The 16,331-nt window shown below is 37.3% G+C and overlaps 1 protein-coding gene across 7 annotated transcripts in view; it reads left to right on the top strand.

Annotated features, from left to right (window-relative positions):
• The window catches only part of LOC127640414 (rho guanine nucleotide exchange factor 28-like), a 102,405-nt gene that overhangs the window by 40,426 nt on the left and 45,648 nt on the right, over positions 1-16,331 (top strand). For 6 of the 7 annotated variants that reach the window (XM_052122983.1, XM_052123009.1, XM_052122991.1 and 3 more), the window contains exons 5-9: positions 2,528-2,711; positions 2,854-3,049; positions 3,938-3,998; positions 8,359-8,405; positions 8,613-8,685. In XM_052122983.1, coding sequence (XP_051978943.1) covers positions 2,528-2,711; positions 2,854-3,049; positions 3,938-3,998; positions 8,359-8,405; positions 8,613-8,685 — 561 coding nt within the window. Of the gene's footprint in view, positions 1-2,527; positions 2,712-2,853; positions 3,050-3,937; positions 3,999-8,358; positions 8,406-8,612; positions 8,686-13,166; positions 13,412-16,331 lie in introns of those variants that run through there. The other variant, XM_052123015.1, reaches the window with a different exon arrangement.

Here is a 16,331-nt window from a genome sequence, read left to right as displayed (position 1 = left end):
ATACATTGTGATCAGTTGAATGTCACTTTGGTGAATAAAAGTACCAATTTCTTTCCGTAAAAGCAAAATCTGTACATTATTTCTAACTTTTGGCTGCCTGTGTGTGTGTGTGTGTGTGTGTGTGTGTGTGTGTGTGTGTGTGTGTGTGTGTGTGTGTGTGTGTGTGTGTGTGTGTGTGTGAGCGTGTATTTATCACTTTGTGGGGACCAAATGTCCCCATAAGGATAGTAAAACCTGAAATTTTTGACCTTGTGGGGACATTTTGTCGGTCCCCATGAGGAAAACAGCTTATAAATCATACTAAATTATGTTTTTTGAAAATGTAAAAATGCAGAAAGTTTTCTGTGAGGGTTAGGTTTAGGGGTTGGGTTAGGTTTAGGGGATAGAATATAAAGTTTGTACAGTATAAAAACCATTATGTCTATGGAAAGTCCCCATAAAACATGGAAACACAACATGTGTGTGTGTGTGTGTGTGTGTGTGTGTGTACCTGTATGGCCAGTGAAAAAAAAGAAAAGCTGCATACTCTAATATTTCTTTAAACCACCTTTAGCTTTAATTATGCTGCCCATTCATTGTGGCATTGTTTCAACCTTATGCAATGTCACATCATTTATTTCCACCCAGAGTTGCTTTAATTTTGGGCCGAGATCTTGTATCTCCTTGACAGGAGAGTCAAACCACTCTGTAAAGTCTTCTCCAGCACATCCCAAAGATTATCAATGGGGTTAAGGTCATAAGTAAGTATGTGTGTGTGTATAGAGAGAGAGAGAGAGAGAGAGAGAGAGAGAGAGAGAGAGAGAATTTGTATGTTTTTTTTAATAAAATGCCATCACTGCAGTGTAGCTGTCGCTACAGCCTGGAGCACTGTATGAGTTGAAATGGATACTCTGCCCATTCCATCATGGGACATTTAACTAATTTCTAGAAGAGTGAGAGATTTAAAGAATGTCTTTAGTGCACACGGGGCCCCTTACGTAACACTAACGATTGTCCGTGGTAAATTGCACAGCAGAATTAGCGTTCATTTAATTGCTTTGTCTGTGGACTGGTGTGTCAGCTTCAATTAATGACTGCACTCTTTAGCAACATTTTTGGTACGTCAGTAGTGTTTCCCAAAAGTGATTATCAAAGTGTTATTATTACTACTCTGAATATATCAAAACAGCTGGGCCAATTTTATATTTATTTGATTATCTGTTGTAAAAAATTCCTCATGGATTTGTCTTCTCTGTTGGTATTGTGCTTAGATTCACCAATGTCTAAATTTCACCAAGAAAGCAAACCAAGCAATAGTGGTCCTTTATCTGTCTTACAAATAACTGGTCTGGTTTCTGCAAGTTCTTGCAAATTCTACAAAAAGAGTAAACAAAGAGTAGTTTGGTTTTGCTGTGAAAATGTTGCCTCACCTTGCCGACACTGTTCAATCTATTACTGTGTGTATTGTGTTTTACGAACAAACCAGTCTGGTTTACTAAAGTCCCCTCTTTGTCTGTCGATCTACTGTCTTTTTGCAAAAGTTTGTCTGTCAACACCATGCAACTTGTCCTCAGTTTGACTGAATGTAGACAAAGGAAATAATCCCTCACCTGAAAAAGACTTTATCCGCTTGATTCTTTTTGTCCTGAACATCCTGAATTTCATTCACATGAAGATGAACTTATTGTTTATACTAATTCCGTTTGTTGGAAATACATTTAGAATTTTTTTTGTGTGAGAAAGGGTATTATGATATCCTGACAAGCAGGTTTTGATGCCAGTTCTCCTCATATTTCGCTCATGTCATGCCCTAAATAGTGCAGAGAACATTTAAAAAGTGCTCATCATGTAGTATTTTGTTTGTCTCTCCAATGCATTTTTATCATCTGATATTGGCCATGCAGATCAGAGAGAATTTATTACATATTTAAGCAAAGTGGACATTGTAACCAAAATATTCCCAAATTAATCGATATCAAATCGAAATCAGAATCAAATCGAGAATAAGATTCTAATCGAATTTTGAAATCTGTATCAATACCCAGACAACTTTGAGGTACTACAATTACCACATGATAAATAAAAAAAATTATAAAAACATCGAGGACACAAATGTGTATTAAATTGTTTTATTTTAAGTAAAGTCATTAAATGTCAATAATTATTGTTGGAATGCAACAAAAATAATGATCTACTATGGGTGCTGCCTGAGGCAAAGAGTAAGGCACCCTATGGACACCAGACACGAGCGATGCATTGCGGCGCTTCAAAAACAAATAGATCCCATTGCAATCAATAAAGCTGTCTACACTGGAAGCGTCCATTGCATCTGAGGAACACTGACAGTAAATGGATGCCCTGTTCTATTGCTGATGCACTGCAGAGCTTTTCCAGCCATTTTATTATCCCATTTGTCTGAAATAAAATTATTTTATTTGCCAAAATCATATGTTTGAAACTCTTTGTCATGAATTTTGTTTGTTACATGTTTATGTCTTGTAGTACAGAAGTTCCTAGCTCTTATGCCTAAGCATTTTCTTTTTTCAAGATCTGCTTCACAGAGAAACTCCTCTACATGTTGCCATTCGTTTGGGGTTCCCCCACCTCAGTCACTTTCTACTCCAGGAGTCTGAAGGTCAAAGGATGGTTCCCATACCCAACAAGGAAGGGCAGAGTCCTCTTACACTGGCTCAAAAGCACAGAGATCCAGCACTCATCAGCTCTTTAACAGAGTGAGTTACTCCCTCCAGCCTTCCACAACACACTATTATTAGAGCCGTCCATTAAAGATCCATTAATCACTGATGTCACCTCAGTGATGTTGTTGATCTAGTGTAGAGTTAACAGCTGAGTTTTGTGACTAACTTATGTTAGGATCAGCCCCTCGAGTTGTAGTGCGTGGAGGCCCGTGTGGATGCGTCAGGTCTGGGCCGATGGCTCCCACCAGCTCCGTTTCTGCCCTGTCACTGACTCTATTAGCCTGACAGTTAGACACAACTCACAAGCAGATGCACCAGGCATTATCCAGCTATACAGAGAGAAGAGCAGAGAACCAGAAACACTCATATTGGTGAGTTTACATTTGCATACATAGACACGCTTTTAGTGTTGAGCACACACATTTCAGGGAAAATCTCATGGTTGTTGTTTATTAAGGGAAACACTGATAAAACACAACAACACCAAAAAATTTAAAAGGAAAAAAAGGAACAGAAACCTATGATTGATTTACCTAATATTTACTTATCATCTTCTAGCAGTAAAGCCAGAAATACTGACAACTGAATTACACTAAGATTTGAATGCCTAAAGTCTGTTATCACATTGACTGATTGTTTGTTTTGGTCTTTGTTTAATTTCTGTCCAGTTTTAGCCTGAAAAACCAAAAGATAATAATAGAGAGAAAAAAAATCTATTTCTGACAGTAACAATAAGCTGTTCTGGTGTTATTAGAAACATCTCGGACACTCATGTAACCTTGGTACCTTGAAAAGAGAGAATGAGGCTGCGTCAGAAGCTGATGCTATGGGAGCACCCTTTGAAATCCTATGTCAATTTATTGATGGAGCTTGGCACTCCTCCTATGCTGATGAAATTGTGAGCGTATGAGCCAGAGCCCAACTTCACACCAACACGTTTGACTGACGCCAAAGCAATATTCAGCAGTCTCCAAATAAATTATGCATATACTTACTGCCTCTAGTGGCTCATACAGCGTACCCATTGGCATGTTTACCACCAGCACTAAATCCCAGGTTGGGATGGTAGTGGGGCAAAAAAGGATTTTAGCTGTTTCGCACCAGAATTGCAAGTTCTTAGCCATAATGTGAATTATTCACAACACACTGGGCAGATTTGGAATCATCTTTAACTTTTTATCCTAACCTTTTTCTCTCTAATGCCTAAAGAAAAATCTGATTCTATGTCAGCCCTCTGAGTCTTGACACCTATATTACAGGTGAGGCGACTGAAAGAACCTTCTGAGGGGAGCACACACAAGCCTGATTTATGTGACGTAGGTAAGTCCTCTGACCACTCCCTTAAGCCAAAAGTCATTCCCATCCAATGCATTTGTACTTAAATATGATGTCTGAATGTCTGTCTGTCTGTCTGTCAACATTTCTTTCCCTTGTTAGCAATTATGAGATTAATCCAGCTATTAAGTTGAAAAATGCATCTGAAGTATGTGATTTCCACTTATATTTGTGGGTTTCTGGAAATTAGATATAAGCCTTGCGGTGAAAAGCAACACTGGGTAAATAAATACAAGATAAACCTGGGCCATAATGTTCACTTCAATATTTTTTTGCATGGTATTACTCCTGTCTTGTTTATTTTAATACTAGATTTTCTATATTTTGCTCTCTTCAAGGTCTTATCACATTTCATCATGCAGATGTGATTAATATTCTTCTCTTCTGGCTCTTACTTAACCTCTGTCCTCCTGTTATTTCTCTTTCTACTTGTCTCTCTTGTTCACTTCCCTCTTCTTGACCCCAACTCCCCCCGGTCTCTCTCTCTCTCTCTCTCTCTCTCTCTCTCTCTCTCTCTCTCTCTCTCGTGTGTGTGTTTCTGTCTCTGTATGTCACTGTGCGTTAGGTCTGGCAGGGTTGTTAGAGTACAGTGGTTAAATTTGGCTCACTCAGGAGGACATTGTGGTAGCATGTGGGATGAGGAGTACACAGACTCTAATGCTCTCTCTCTCTTCTCTCTATCTCTTCTCTTTCTCTCTCTCTCTCTCTCTCTCTCTGTGTGTGTCGCTGTCTGGCAGGGTTGTTAGAGTACATTGGGTGAATTTGGCTCACTCAGGAGGACATTGTGGTAGCATGTGGGATGAGGAGTACACAGACTAATGCTCGCTCTCTCTCTCCATCTCTCTACTCTCTCTCTCTCTCTCTCTCTCTCTCTCTTTTACATTTTCAATTTAAAAGTACTTTATTGGCATGATTGTGTTTTACACAAAACAGATAATGACAAGACAAATGATAATAATAAAATAGTAACAAATAACAATACAGATAGAATTAATATAAGGTGCCAGGTAATGAATCAAATAAAATAAAAACTATAATATCAATATACACTATAAAATATAAAATAAAATAAGCATTTAACAGGACATTATGAACATAAGAAAATAAAAGTACTGTGACTGAAGTACATTAAGGCTGTGATTGGTTTCTGAGGGTGTGCATCTCAAAAATGAATTTAGCTGCAACTGATGCATGATTGTCCTCCCCCAGTAACACCAGCATCTGATCTGTTTCTGCCAAACTGGAAAACTGTGGCATGAGATTTGAGAGTTTGTGGAGGTATTTCTCTCTCATCTCTGTACATTTCTCACAATGAAGGAGTAAGTGTGTCTCTGTCTTGACCTCACTAGTGTCACAGTGAGCACAGACTCGTTCTTCCTTTGGAAGCCATGTTTGTCTGTGTCTGCCTTTTTCTATGGCCAGACTGTGATCACCGAGTCTGTATTTGGTGAGGATCCATCTCTATTTTGGATCTCTTACAGTGTGGAGATATTTTGCCAGATTATATGTTCTGTTTAGGGCCTGATAACATTCCAATTTGCTTTGGTTTTTACTTTCATTTTCCCAATGGTCCAAATATGAATTTTTGCTTTCTTTTATGATTTAGTTTATTCTGATTTGGTTTAGTTCAGCAGTGCTGGCCTTAAACTGGTGTTTGTTAGTTGTTAGTTGTTAGTGGGTTTGTGAGTTTCAGAGCCAGCTGACAAAGGGGACTGGTTTTAGGCTTTAGCTCTTGGGTTATATGGGCTTCATGTTGGACACCAGTTTCATGTTAGGGGGACTTGAATTTTGGTGTGTCCAAAATTTGAGGGATCGTTTTTCAATATGTATAATAATCTCTCTCTCACATACACACACACTCACACACACACACACACACACACACACACACACACACACACACATACAGAGTGCTCTTTGTGAGGGACCTCCGGCTGGTTTCCCAAACATGTCCAGTATGAGAAGACAGATTCCTGCTGGGTGGGCTATATGTTTGAGAGTGATATTGAAATAATCAGCATACAGCTGGATTTATATAGAGTGATACAAAATATTTTAAGTTATGTAAATTCTATAAAGAGAGACAGAAGCTCTGTTCCAACAACATGACCACATGGGAAATCTGCATGTTTCGTCTCCCATTAGACATTTTGGCTTCAGTTCAAGTGTGTTTACCTTCTCCTGTGGTGCAACCAGAAGCTATTCAGCAGTGTGGAAGGCTCAGGTGCTCGTTGTCACCAGGAATTAATCTCATTCGCGTAATCAGTTACAAGCATGATTTGGAGGTTCCATTTCCCTTTTAAGATTGTATTTTTACTCCATTGACAGTTAGGTCTGGGGTTAGGGTTTGGGAGTATAGATAAAAAAAAATATTCCTCTTCACTGTATTATGTAATTTACAACTAAAAATGACTCGCGTTACAACTCACTTTTGGCGAGAATTTTACCTGGAAACTGCAGCTCACACATGCCCATACATTCAGAACACTTCCAGTTTCGGCCACTGGGAGCAGTGATTTAAATTTTGTTAAGCACAGACTGAGTATAGCTCAAGAAAAGTCAACCTACTGTTTCCAAATTCACTGTTAGCCCTCAAACTGTTCCACACATTTCCATGACAAAAAAGGCCATTCCAGGCACAAAAAATGGTTCTGCACTGGCCCCAAAAGCTTGCTGGTTTGGAACCGATTACGTCAGGGGGCAGAGGGCGGGATAATGTTTCGTCACCAGGTAAAGTTTTCTAAACAACAACGGTAGCTACTGTCAGCAGCAAGTTGTACTTCTTCCCTCTATTACAACAAGAAAAGCCCCTCAAACATGTCAGACATCAAACGTGGAGGAAACGAGCACTATAATTATGATATGGTCTTCTATGGAGATCTGAGATAAAATAGAGAGATCGTAAAGGTACAGCGTACAGGACCATAATATGGATTTAAACAAAAGCAGCAGTAGACAGTGCAACAATATTTTGGACTCAGACACTGACCAGCCTGCGGTCTAACCATGGTATTGAATTCAGTCAGTCATGCTCGACATAATCAAAACGCTAGTGTCGTCAGCAGCTGATCACAGTTAGTATACCTGTAAATCGTGTTAGCTTTCCTAACACTCTTCTTATTTTGTGAATTTATTTGTTGAATAAGTGGACTACTGACTTAGATAGGAAGATTATAGCTATCTGTTAAGTATACCAGTGGGATTCTTAATCAAAGCATAAATATAATATTATATGTTATGGCAAAAAAATCCAAATATAACATCTGCTACACCAGTGTTTATAATGATTCTACTGTTACAGTTTATAGTTCTCTATTTTACTACTTTTTAAGTTAAGCCACATTCAAATGTTAATATACTTTAAATTAATGTATTCACGTTACCTTGAGCCTTGAGCATAGATGCGATCTCTGGCAATCTTGTTTAGCCATGTAATGATATTGGATTGCCTTTCTCTGTATTTTAAAATATGTCCTCAAAAATAGGAGTATTAGTTGGAGACAGAAACTTTGATGCACCATGTTTGTTTGGGGGCAGGTGAGGAAGTCATGTAAAACTACCACGAAGCCTCGTAACCTGTTAATCATCGTTCGGTTCTCAAGTCACTGGACAAGAGAAGCCAGTTTACGATAGGCTCCAGATTGCCCCAGTCGAGAACCATTGCTATTTCTGTGGAAAAGGGCTATGTGAGATCAGTCTGGTTCCAAAGCCTAGTGAGCTTCTTCGCTGCCTACTGTCTACATGAGCAGCTACTTTCTCTAATGCAAAATCCTTACTGTTATGGAACCTCTTAAATGACCGATTTGAATGCTCTACATAGGCAGCAACTCTGCATGCCACACTTGTTGTAATGCTTTCTGTGATGGCCTTTTCAGTGATGGACAAATGCATTGGTGCCTTACAATTTGGCCAAAATTAGGTATATTAGGAATCAGCATAATTACCATGCCTACCCATTGGAACAGACTTCATGTCGGGAGTGCTCTTGTGATGCCTTAAAATGTTGCCTACATAGGCAGATCACTAGGTTTTGTAGCAGAGAGAGAGAGAGAGATTGCAGCATGATATGTTGACAGCAGGAGCCCCGGCAGCTTTAGCTTTTGTGCAGACACTTAATGTGCAGACACTTCCTGTCATTGCTCACCATGGCGATCGGTGCCTTGGTTTCAAACCAAAAGGTGTGTTTGTACTTGTTGGTGTCTTTTTTTCTACTTCAACTCCTTGAACTTTCTTTTTCTTCTCCTTTTATCTCTTGAGAACATGTGTCCATTTGTGATAGACCCTAGTTTGGCCTTTGTGTACAATTTAATGTTAATTTTCCTGTTGTTGGTTATTTCTACTTCAGATCTGAACAGCCTGCTGAACATTGAGGACCATAGCCTGGTGGATAGTGTAAGTGGAGATATTTTATTTGTATGTGCTTCTGTGTGGATGTGTGTGTTTGTGTGTGAATCAGTTGTTGGAATCAAAACCTCAGTAATGGATCACTTAGTTTTTTTGAGACCTGCCATATGTGCTCTCTCATGCTTGCTAATGGACAGATGTTCATGCCTGTGTTCTTATTTTGGTGTAAGTGTGTTTGTGCCATCTTTTTTCCAGGTCTTTGAAGAACAGCTTGTTCTCTGTCTGGATGAAGAGGAAGAGGAAGAGGACCTGAACACATTCAACCCTGGTAAACATCCATCCATCCATTTACTCATGTGTTCATTTATCCAGCTATTGTGTGTGTGTGTGTGTGTGTGTGTGTTTGTGTTTTGCCATAATGGTTTAGGTAAATGATTTAATATATGAGATTGGTGTAAAATGGTGGGGGATCTTTTAAAGGGATCATATCAGACACATCTTAATAATGTTATATGTTAAATAACTAATAATGTAAGCCAAGGTATCTTGGAGCAAAAACAATCTGAATGTATTTTTCATGACCGTTTTCCACATTCTCTCTTACCCTTAGAATTAAACATGTTGTTTATATTGCCGTATTTAGTTTTAACCCTTCTTTGTAAAATGTGTAATTTTTTTGTAATTTTTTAATCTTTAAATAATAAATTAGTGACGGTGCTTTGTTGTGCTTACTCACGAACTGTGGGTTTGCTGGTGGGTGAAATATAATTTGTGCTGCCTCATTCTTCCATATCAGTGGTTCCCCCACTGCCGGCAGCTTTCAAATGCTCACATGTCTCGCTGTGAATGCATCTGCACGCATGAACAATTAAATGCACTTCTTAGTCAAAATCACCCTCTTGGAGAGACTAAATCTGTCGTTGATGCTACATTAAGATAAACACAGCCGTTAATGTATTGTATTACATGAGTGTAAGCAGACAGGACAATAATTTTATTTCTCAAAAAATCTGATCTGTTCAATGTGTAAATGAAGTCTACTAGATCTGCTGCTGTTTGTTATATTGTTAATATTAATTAAACAGCAATATTGACAAGAACAAAAGAAAAAAACTCACTGTCCTCGGCTGGATATCTTTAGTAGCTTTAAGCCCAATGAATTTCAATGACAGGTCAGCTTATTAGTCAAACTCTGACTGTATGGAATTAATAGCCTATTAACTTAAACATACCTATCTAATAATATCTTATAAAATAACAATATCTTTTAATCACACAGTAAAGATTGTCAAAAATGTAAGTATTTTTAGTATGTTTTATATTATGATTTTACTGAAAAACTTTGAGCACTATTTACTCTGTTCTCTTTTTAATTACTAGCTCTTGAATAATTATTTTAAACTTTTTTTTTGTGTGTGTTTTCGAAAGCATATTTCTTTATTTACTTATTTTTCAGTGGTTGGGTTGCCATGGGGGAAAATGGAACATTAAAGTGGTGCCGTAATTTTAAAAAGTTTGGGAAACACTGTTCTATATGATCCTTTAATGAGGTATGTACCTCCTTATATGTAATCAGCATTGATGTTTTTTGTCTGGGGTTCATTAAACTGACAGTAACCTAATTTAAATAAGTGAAATCATGTTTTACATTAATGTAGTTGCATCAGTTTGTCCAAAGTAGCACAAAGAATGGAGAAGTATATGTTTCATTTAAGAAGGTTAAAAAAAAAAGCTAAAAAAAAATGTTTCATTCAAAAATGTCCTCTTGTGTTTTCAATAATACTCTCAGTCCAACCAGTACATTAAAGTGCAAACTCAATAGTTGCTAGCACTGGCAACTGAACTAACTTTCCTTCTGGATGAAAATGTGAAGAAGTTCTGTTCAGTGTTCAGTGATAAATCATTAATTATCATTTTAGTGCTTAAGGGGAAAACATGATTGAATGATTAATGCCACTATTATTGCTCTTTTGAATCCGCTTTTCTCCATTGAACTCTCAGTTCAAAAACAGCAATTTTGTCTTTCCTTTTGGAGGAAGAGAGAGATTTATAGTTCAGCAAGGAGGACAGACGATGGGGCTCTTTTCTTTTTAAATGGAATCGGCCCCTTCAACCCAACCACCCTATCACACACACATACACACATTCACAGTTTCAACTGTAAATTAGAGAAAGGAATGTTAACAAGCTTCGATTTTTGAACTTGAACAAAAGCTGACATTTAAGATGATGCTTTAAAATGTTTCCCATCCCACAGAACGTGCTCCACATTCTAATACTAATGCCCTTACTGATCTCTCCCAGTGACCATGTTCATGTAGCAGATTATGGCATTATCTGAGTTCTAGCATCTAACATGGACTAGTTCTACTTTTCTTTAATAAGAACATACTGTTTACACATACCCTAATGTTCACAATGCAACCATCCTCAGTTCATCCTGAACATTTATTGAAACTAAACTGCCAAAATGGCTACTTATTTTACATGCAAAGAGGTTGGCCTTAGTCATAACAGAGGACATTTACATATGTAAGTCTTAAAGGTACAGTAGCACAAACACCCTGCAAGGAGCGTACTATAGCATAATTAATTATTGTGCCCATTAAGCAAGGCACTTATCACTGTAATAAGTGTACTATAAATCCCTTTAGACAAAAGTATCTGCTAAATGAATACTTGCTACTTAAGCGTATTATAATATGGCCTCTATAACACAACAGATTTATTCATCTAATCGTTTATATCATGCAGCCACTCTCATATGTTATACATTTCATTATATATATTTTATTTACTGAACTATCACTCCCCCATTTTTCATTTAAACTTACACAATTACTCACAGATGGTTAGCCACTAAAACTCTGCAGACAGAGGAGAGAGTTGGGATTGGAGCCCAGATTTTGTGAGAGACTAAAACACTCCACTGAAAAGATCAGGCCAACTAGAACCAACCCCAATTAAAGGTCTCTCTTTAAATTGAATGGACAATGACACTGTCATAGAAGCAAAGGAATAAAAATTGACAAAAGGAGAAAAGAAAAAAGTATAAAAATCTGAGGCTCGTACAATAAGTGGAACATTTTGTGGAACACTTACATGTCAGAAAATCTGTTTTCACAAAGATTCTATAGAGAGCCAAACACAGACACCCATAATTACAAACATTAATTTAGTTGCTGCTTTTTCTTTGTTTCATTTACAGTCCTTTTCTGTGTTTTCTCAATGAAATTCCTTGTTGCCTTTTGAGACATTTAGTAGACTGAGCAAGCATGCTGTCTGGATTACTGGAGCATATGTTACAGCTGAAGGACACACACACACAAACACTGTGTGGTTCTCTAGGCAAAGACTGGAAGTATAGGCAGAGACTGAAAGTCCACCACATGCAGAAAGAAATCCATCTCGGCTAAAGCACACACACACACACACACACACACACACACACACACACACACACACACACACACACACACACACACACACACACACACATCTGTTAAACTGCTTTTTAACACTCCTGGACAGTTTTGGTGACATTATCTTTTTGGGATATTAGCCAGCTGATTTGGAGGGGGCTTGAGTGTGTTTTTGAGATTATGTGGAGTTGAGTTGTGTAGGGTTGTGTCTGTATGGGGTTCATTTGGTATGGGGTTGAGTTTTTGTAGTGTTGACTCTGAAGTTGAGTCTCTGGGGTTGATTTGGTGTAGACTTGAGTCTGCTTAGGTCTGAGTATTCGTAGGGCTGAGTCTGTGTTTGGTTGAGTTTGTGCAGTTGAGTCTGTGTGGGGTTGATTGGGTGTAGGGTTGAGTCTGTGTATGATTGAGTCTGTTTAGGGTTAATTTGGTGTAGAGTGGAGGTTCTAGGGTTGAGTTTGTGGGGTAGACTCTGTATAGGGTTGAGTCTGTGTGGGGTTTATTTAGTGTAGGGTTGAGTCTGTATAGGGTTGAGTCTTTGTTGGATTGGCTGTGTGTGTGTGGTTGAGTTTCTGTTGAGTTTTGTAGTGCTGTGTCTGTGTTAAGTTGAGTGTGGGGTTGAATCGATGTAAGGTTTGATGTAAGGTTGTGTCACTGTAGTTTGGAGTTTGTGATTGTTATTATATGTTGTGGTTGATTGAGTGTAGGGTTGAGTCTGTGTTAGTTTGTGTTTGTGCAGGCAAGTCTAGCTTTGGGTTAGGGTCATGATAGCGTTAGGTTGAGTCTGTGTAGGGTTAAGTTTTTGTTAAATCTGTATGTTGCTTAGTGTATTATATGGACATGCACATTCTTATTAAAGTTTTCATATTACATCGCTGTGTTATGGCAGCAGTAGCAGTTCAATATTAGAGGTAACGTCTGTTTGTCGAGTACTGGCTTTTGGCTGGATTACAGTACAGAATTAAGTTCCCATTCAAAATGTCAAATGGAAAATTCTGACAAGCACAGAGTACTGAATTAGTCTTTAATTTGTAGATGTTATTATTTGAGAACATGTTCTGGATCACGTTGTGGTCCACCACTCTGGAATTGATTAGAGATTGCTGTTAAAATATGAATGAATATATGTTGCATCTCTTTTCGTGCCAAACTTATACAGTTATTGTGTCATTCTGTCCCACTTTCTGCATCCCAGGACCTCATGGGGTTTTATTAGTGTGTATGGTTAATGATTCCTAAACCTTGGCTGGCCTTCCAGATTCTTACATACACCTTAGTTTGAAAATCCCTCTGTCGTGCTCTCCCAGGTCTAATGCGAGTCCTGACTCTGCCTTCAACAAAAAAGTGGGAGTATAGAGTGCCGAGCATGATCCCACCTTCTCTCTCGCACACACAAACACAAGCAGACTCATCAGTACTATCTTCTGAATGCTTATCTGTGGAATCTGGGTTTCTGGAAAGGTGTTTTCAAGCTTCTGTGTTCATTTAACTCGTTGTATACTTTATTGCTATGTGCTCTCAAAACGGTTCAGTTGAGGACGATTAAAAACATGGACTCTGACTCAGACTCTCCATTTAACTACTCATGGCCATCCTTTCCAAAGATGAGAATCCGTAGACGGACATCAAAAGCAGGTTAGGAGAATCAGGGAGAGAGAGAGAGAGAGAGAGAGAGAGAGAGAGAAAGAGAACAGTTTTATCCACTGTTGGTACGAATGAAGCATTGCATGCACTGCAGTCATTTTCTTACTTAGTTTGTGTCGTTTTTCTGTACAAACTTTTTAAACCTCCTTAAGAGAAGATACATTTGTTTAATGGGTTAAGAAAAAAAATACTTGTTTTCCTTTTTAAGTGTAATTGTTCTTACCGCATTGGCAAATATTGTTCTTTAATTGTTCTTACCGCATTGGCAAATATTTTTCTTTTAAAAAACATGACAGTTTTTGTTAGATTTCTCTGAAAACAAGACTTATCTAATATAATGTTGCTTCTAAATAACGTGAATCTTGCTTAAAAGGATCTTTAGATATTTTTCTGGATAACCAAACAAAAATTATTTTTACAGTCTATACAACCTGAAAGTCTTTGGTTGTATCAGATGATTTCAGTTCATGTGTTTTTATCTCAGTGATTCAATTGTTTTTGGTCCAAATGCTTGCTCTGTTCACAATAGTTTGGCAAATAGTAAAATCCTACTGTTTGAATTTGTTGTGCATGGCAGTACAGCATCACAGGCTTAATTCAGCAATGAGTCAGTGCTTAAAAGCTGGTCCAGCCAGGTTTATAGTGAAACATTTTTTGATATGCTAATAGCACCATTGGAATAGTCATTCCAATGGTGCTGGTCTAAATATATCTCACCTTAAAAATGTGTAAATTGTCACCATATCCAAAAATGGTGATGTGGGAATCGGATCATTGTCAGAGGTATCTCATGATGGCAGAGGAAAAGCATTTTTTCTTGAGGGTTCAGTGCATGTAGGTATATTAAAGTATCACTTGTGATGAGTGATAACGGTCAGTCACAGCTGGGGGAAATTGGGTAGGAATTTTTAATTGAGTTAACGTCAGGATTAAAGTTCTTCCATTGTTGTTGGAAGGCCTTCACATGCATCCTTCATGTCAGTGTATGGGGTGCCACCTCCGAGTTATAGGAATCTCTGTTTTACTTCAAAATAAACACTCATCATTTGCCAAGACACACTCCGCTCTTTAAGTGCCAACATTTACAGATCTTTTCCTTGAAGTTTAATTTCAGAATGTTTGTTTGCATGACTGAATATATGTGGAATATAAGGAGAATTTTGACAGGTGAATGGATTAGTTTGCGTGTTGAATTATGCACTTAAATATAATTAGGAAACTGTGTCTGAAAGACTTAATGTGTTTTTTCCTCTGTTTTCTCTACACACTACACCACATTGGCTGATTAATAGTGCAGAGGTTGCACTTTCATATTTCATGAGACTTAGATGAGTTCTCATGCACTGTATGCTTCATTTAAGTATTAACTTTGTAGAAATATACAGTACATTAAAAATGAATCAATTGTTGGCACACAGTAAGAGTATGCTGCAAACAAATGTCCATGTAGAGCGTGGCGTTGATCACTTCATCTTGCGAGACTTTGAGTAGAGTTCACATAAAAATCCCTGACTTTTGATTGCAGACTTTGGTTTATATTTTACACTTTGTGACCGTTTTATGACATTTCACAGTTTGTGAGAGATCACTTCTGAAACAGACCCTAGTGAGATTACTAGGTTCTTTTTTTTTTTTTTTAAGTATCTGAGAAGCAATACATTTAAGCAAAAATCTCAGTTTGCTCTCCATTTTATCTCATTACTGTCTAGGAGAAAAAAACAAGATATTTAAAGGATCTTTATATATATATATATATATATATATATATATATATATATATATATATATATATATATATATATATATATATATATATATATTATTTTTATTTTTTCTTTTATATATATTTGTGTATTTGCATTTGTGTTGACTTGTGTGTGGCTTACTACACTTGTTTGTGTATATGTAGGAAATTCCCCATTGATAGACAGGATTTCCTACAATAGCCAGCCAGAGACCATCCCAGGCTTCAGACGGAGGGAGAGTGTATATGAGCTATGTGTGTTTTGAAACCGGACACCGTTTTAAACGTTAAAAACCACCTACATGCTATTTAGATGTCTAGTACATTTTCCACATATAATAAATACACTAATGACATGGTATTTTACACATCACCAAATTTTATAAAGCTCAAGTTGCATCTTTATCAGCAAATGTCAGATTACAATTATTGGCAACAAGGTAGGACTATAATGAGTGAACTTTTGGATATCACTGAAATATAAATGCACAGGGTGTTACAGAGTTAACTGTGCGAAAGGAAAGCAAATGCATTAAAACAGCAAAAAACAAAACCGTAATATTATGGTCATAAAGAGACTATGCAGTAGTGCTATTTTCTTTTTTACTGGCTTCTTCTGTCATCTTGGCATTCAGATTGTCAAAACACTTTCTCATTGCACACACATTTTTTCCAGAGAACAGAGCAAAGCAAGCAACAGCAAATGAGGTGACAGCTGTTCTTTACATCAGCTCAATATTTTTATCGGAGCTAACTTTGCAATATTGTTGATAACACTCTATTTGTAATTCAACACACTTTGTTGTAAATATAAAAATGTCACCAGTTGTATTAACACACACAGAGTTGGGAGAGTTACTTTTCAAATGTAATACATTACAAATACAGATTTAAAATGTAATCAGTAACTTAATCATGTTACCTCAATAAGAAAATAGTATAATCATATTACTTTTAGTTCTTTTTGCCTCAAGATCGCATATGTGAATAAAGTCAAGATAAAAGCAATATGGTATCGAAGACTTTTAATCATGCCTTCTGAATCATGCTTGTTCTGAATGCAAAAAAACTATGTTTGAGTAAAAAACATGAAAAACAGGGAGAGTGCATCCTTATTAGGAAAACAGAATATGTTAATATATAGAACAACTCTGCTTTTTTAACCAA

The sequence above is a fragment of the Xyrauchen texanus genome, chromosome 4 (assembly GCF_025860055.1).
Source record: "Xyrauchen texanus isolate HMW12.3.18 chromosome 4, RBS_HiC_50CHRs, whole genome shotgun sequence".
NCBI lineage: Eukaryota > Metazoa > Chordata > Actinopteri > Cypriniformes > Catostomidae > Xyrauchen > Xyrauchen texanus.
This window is presented reverse-complemented; position numbering and strand designations above follow the sequence as displayed.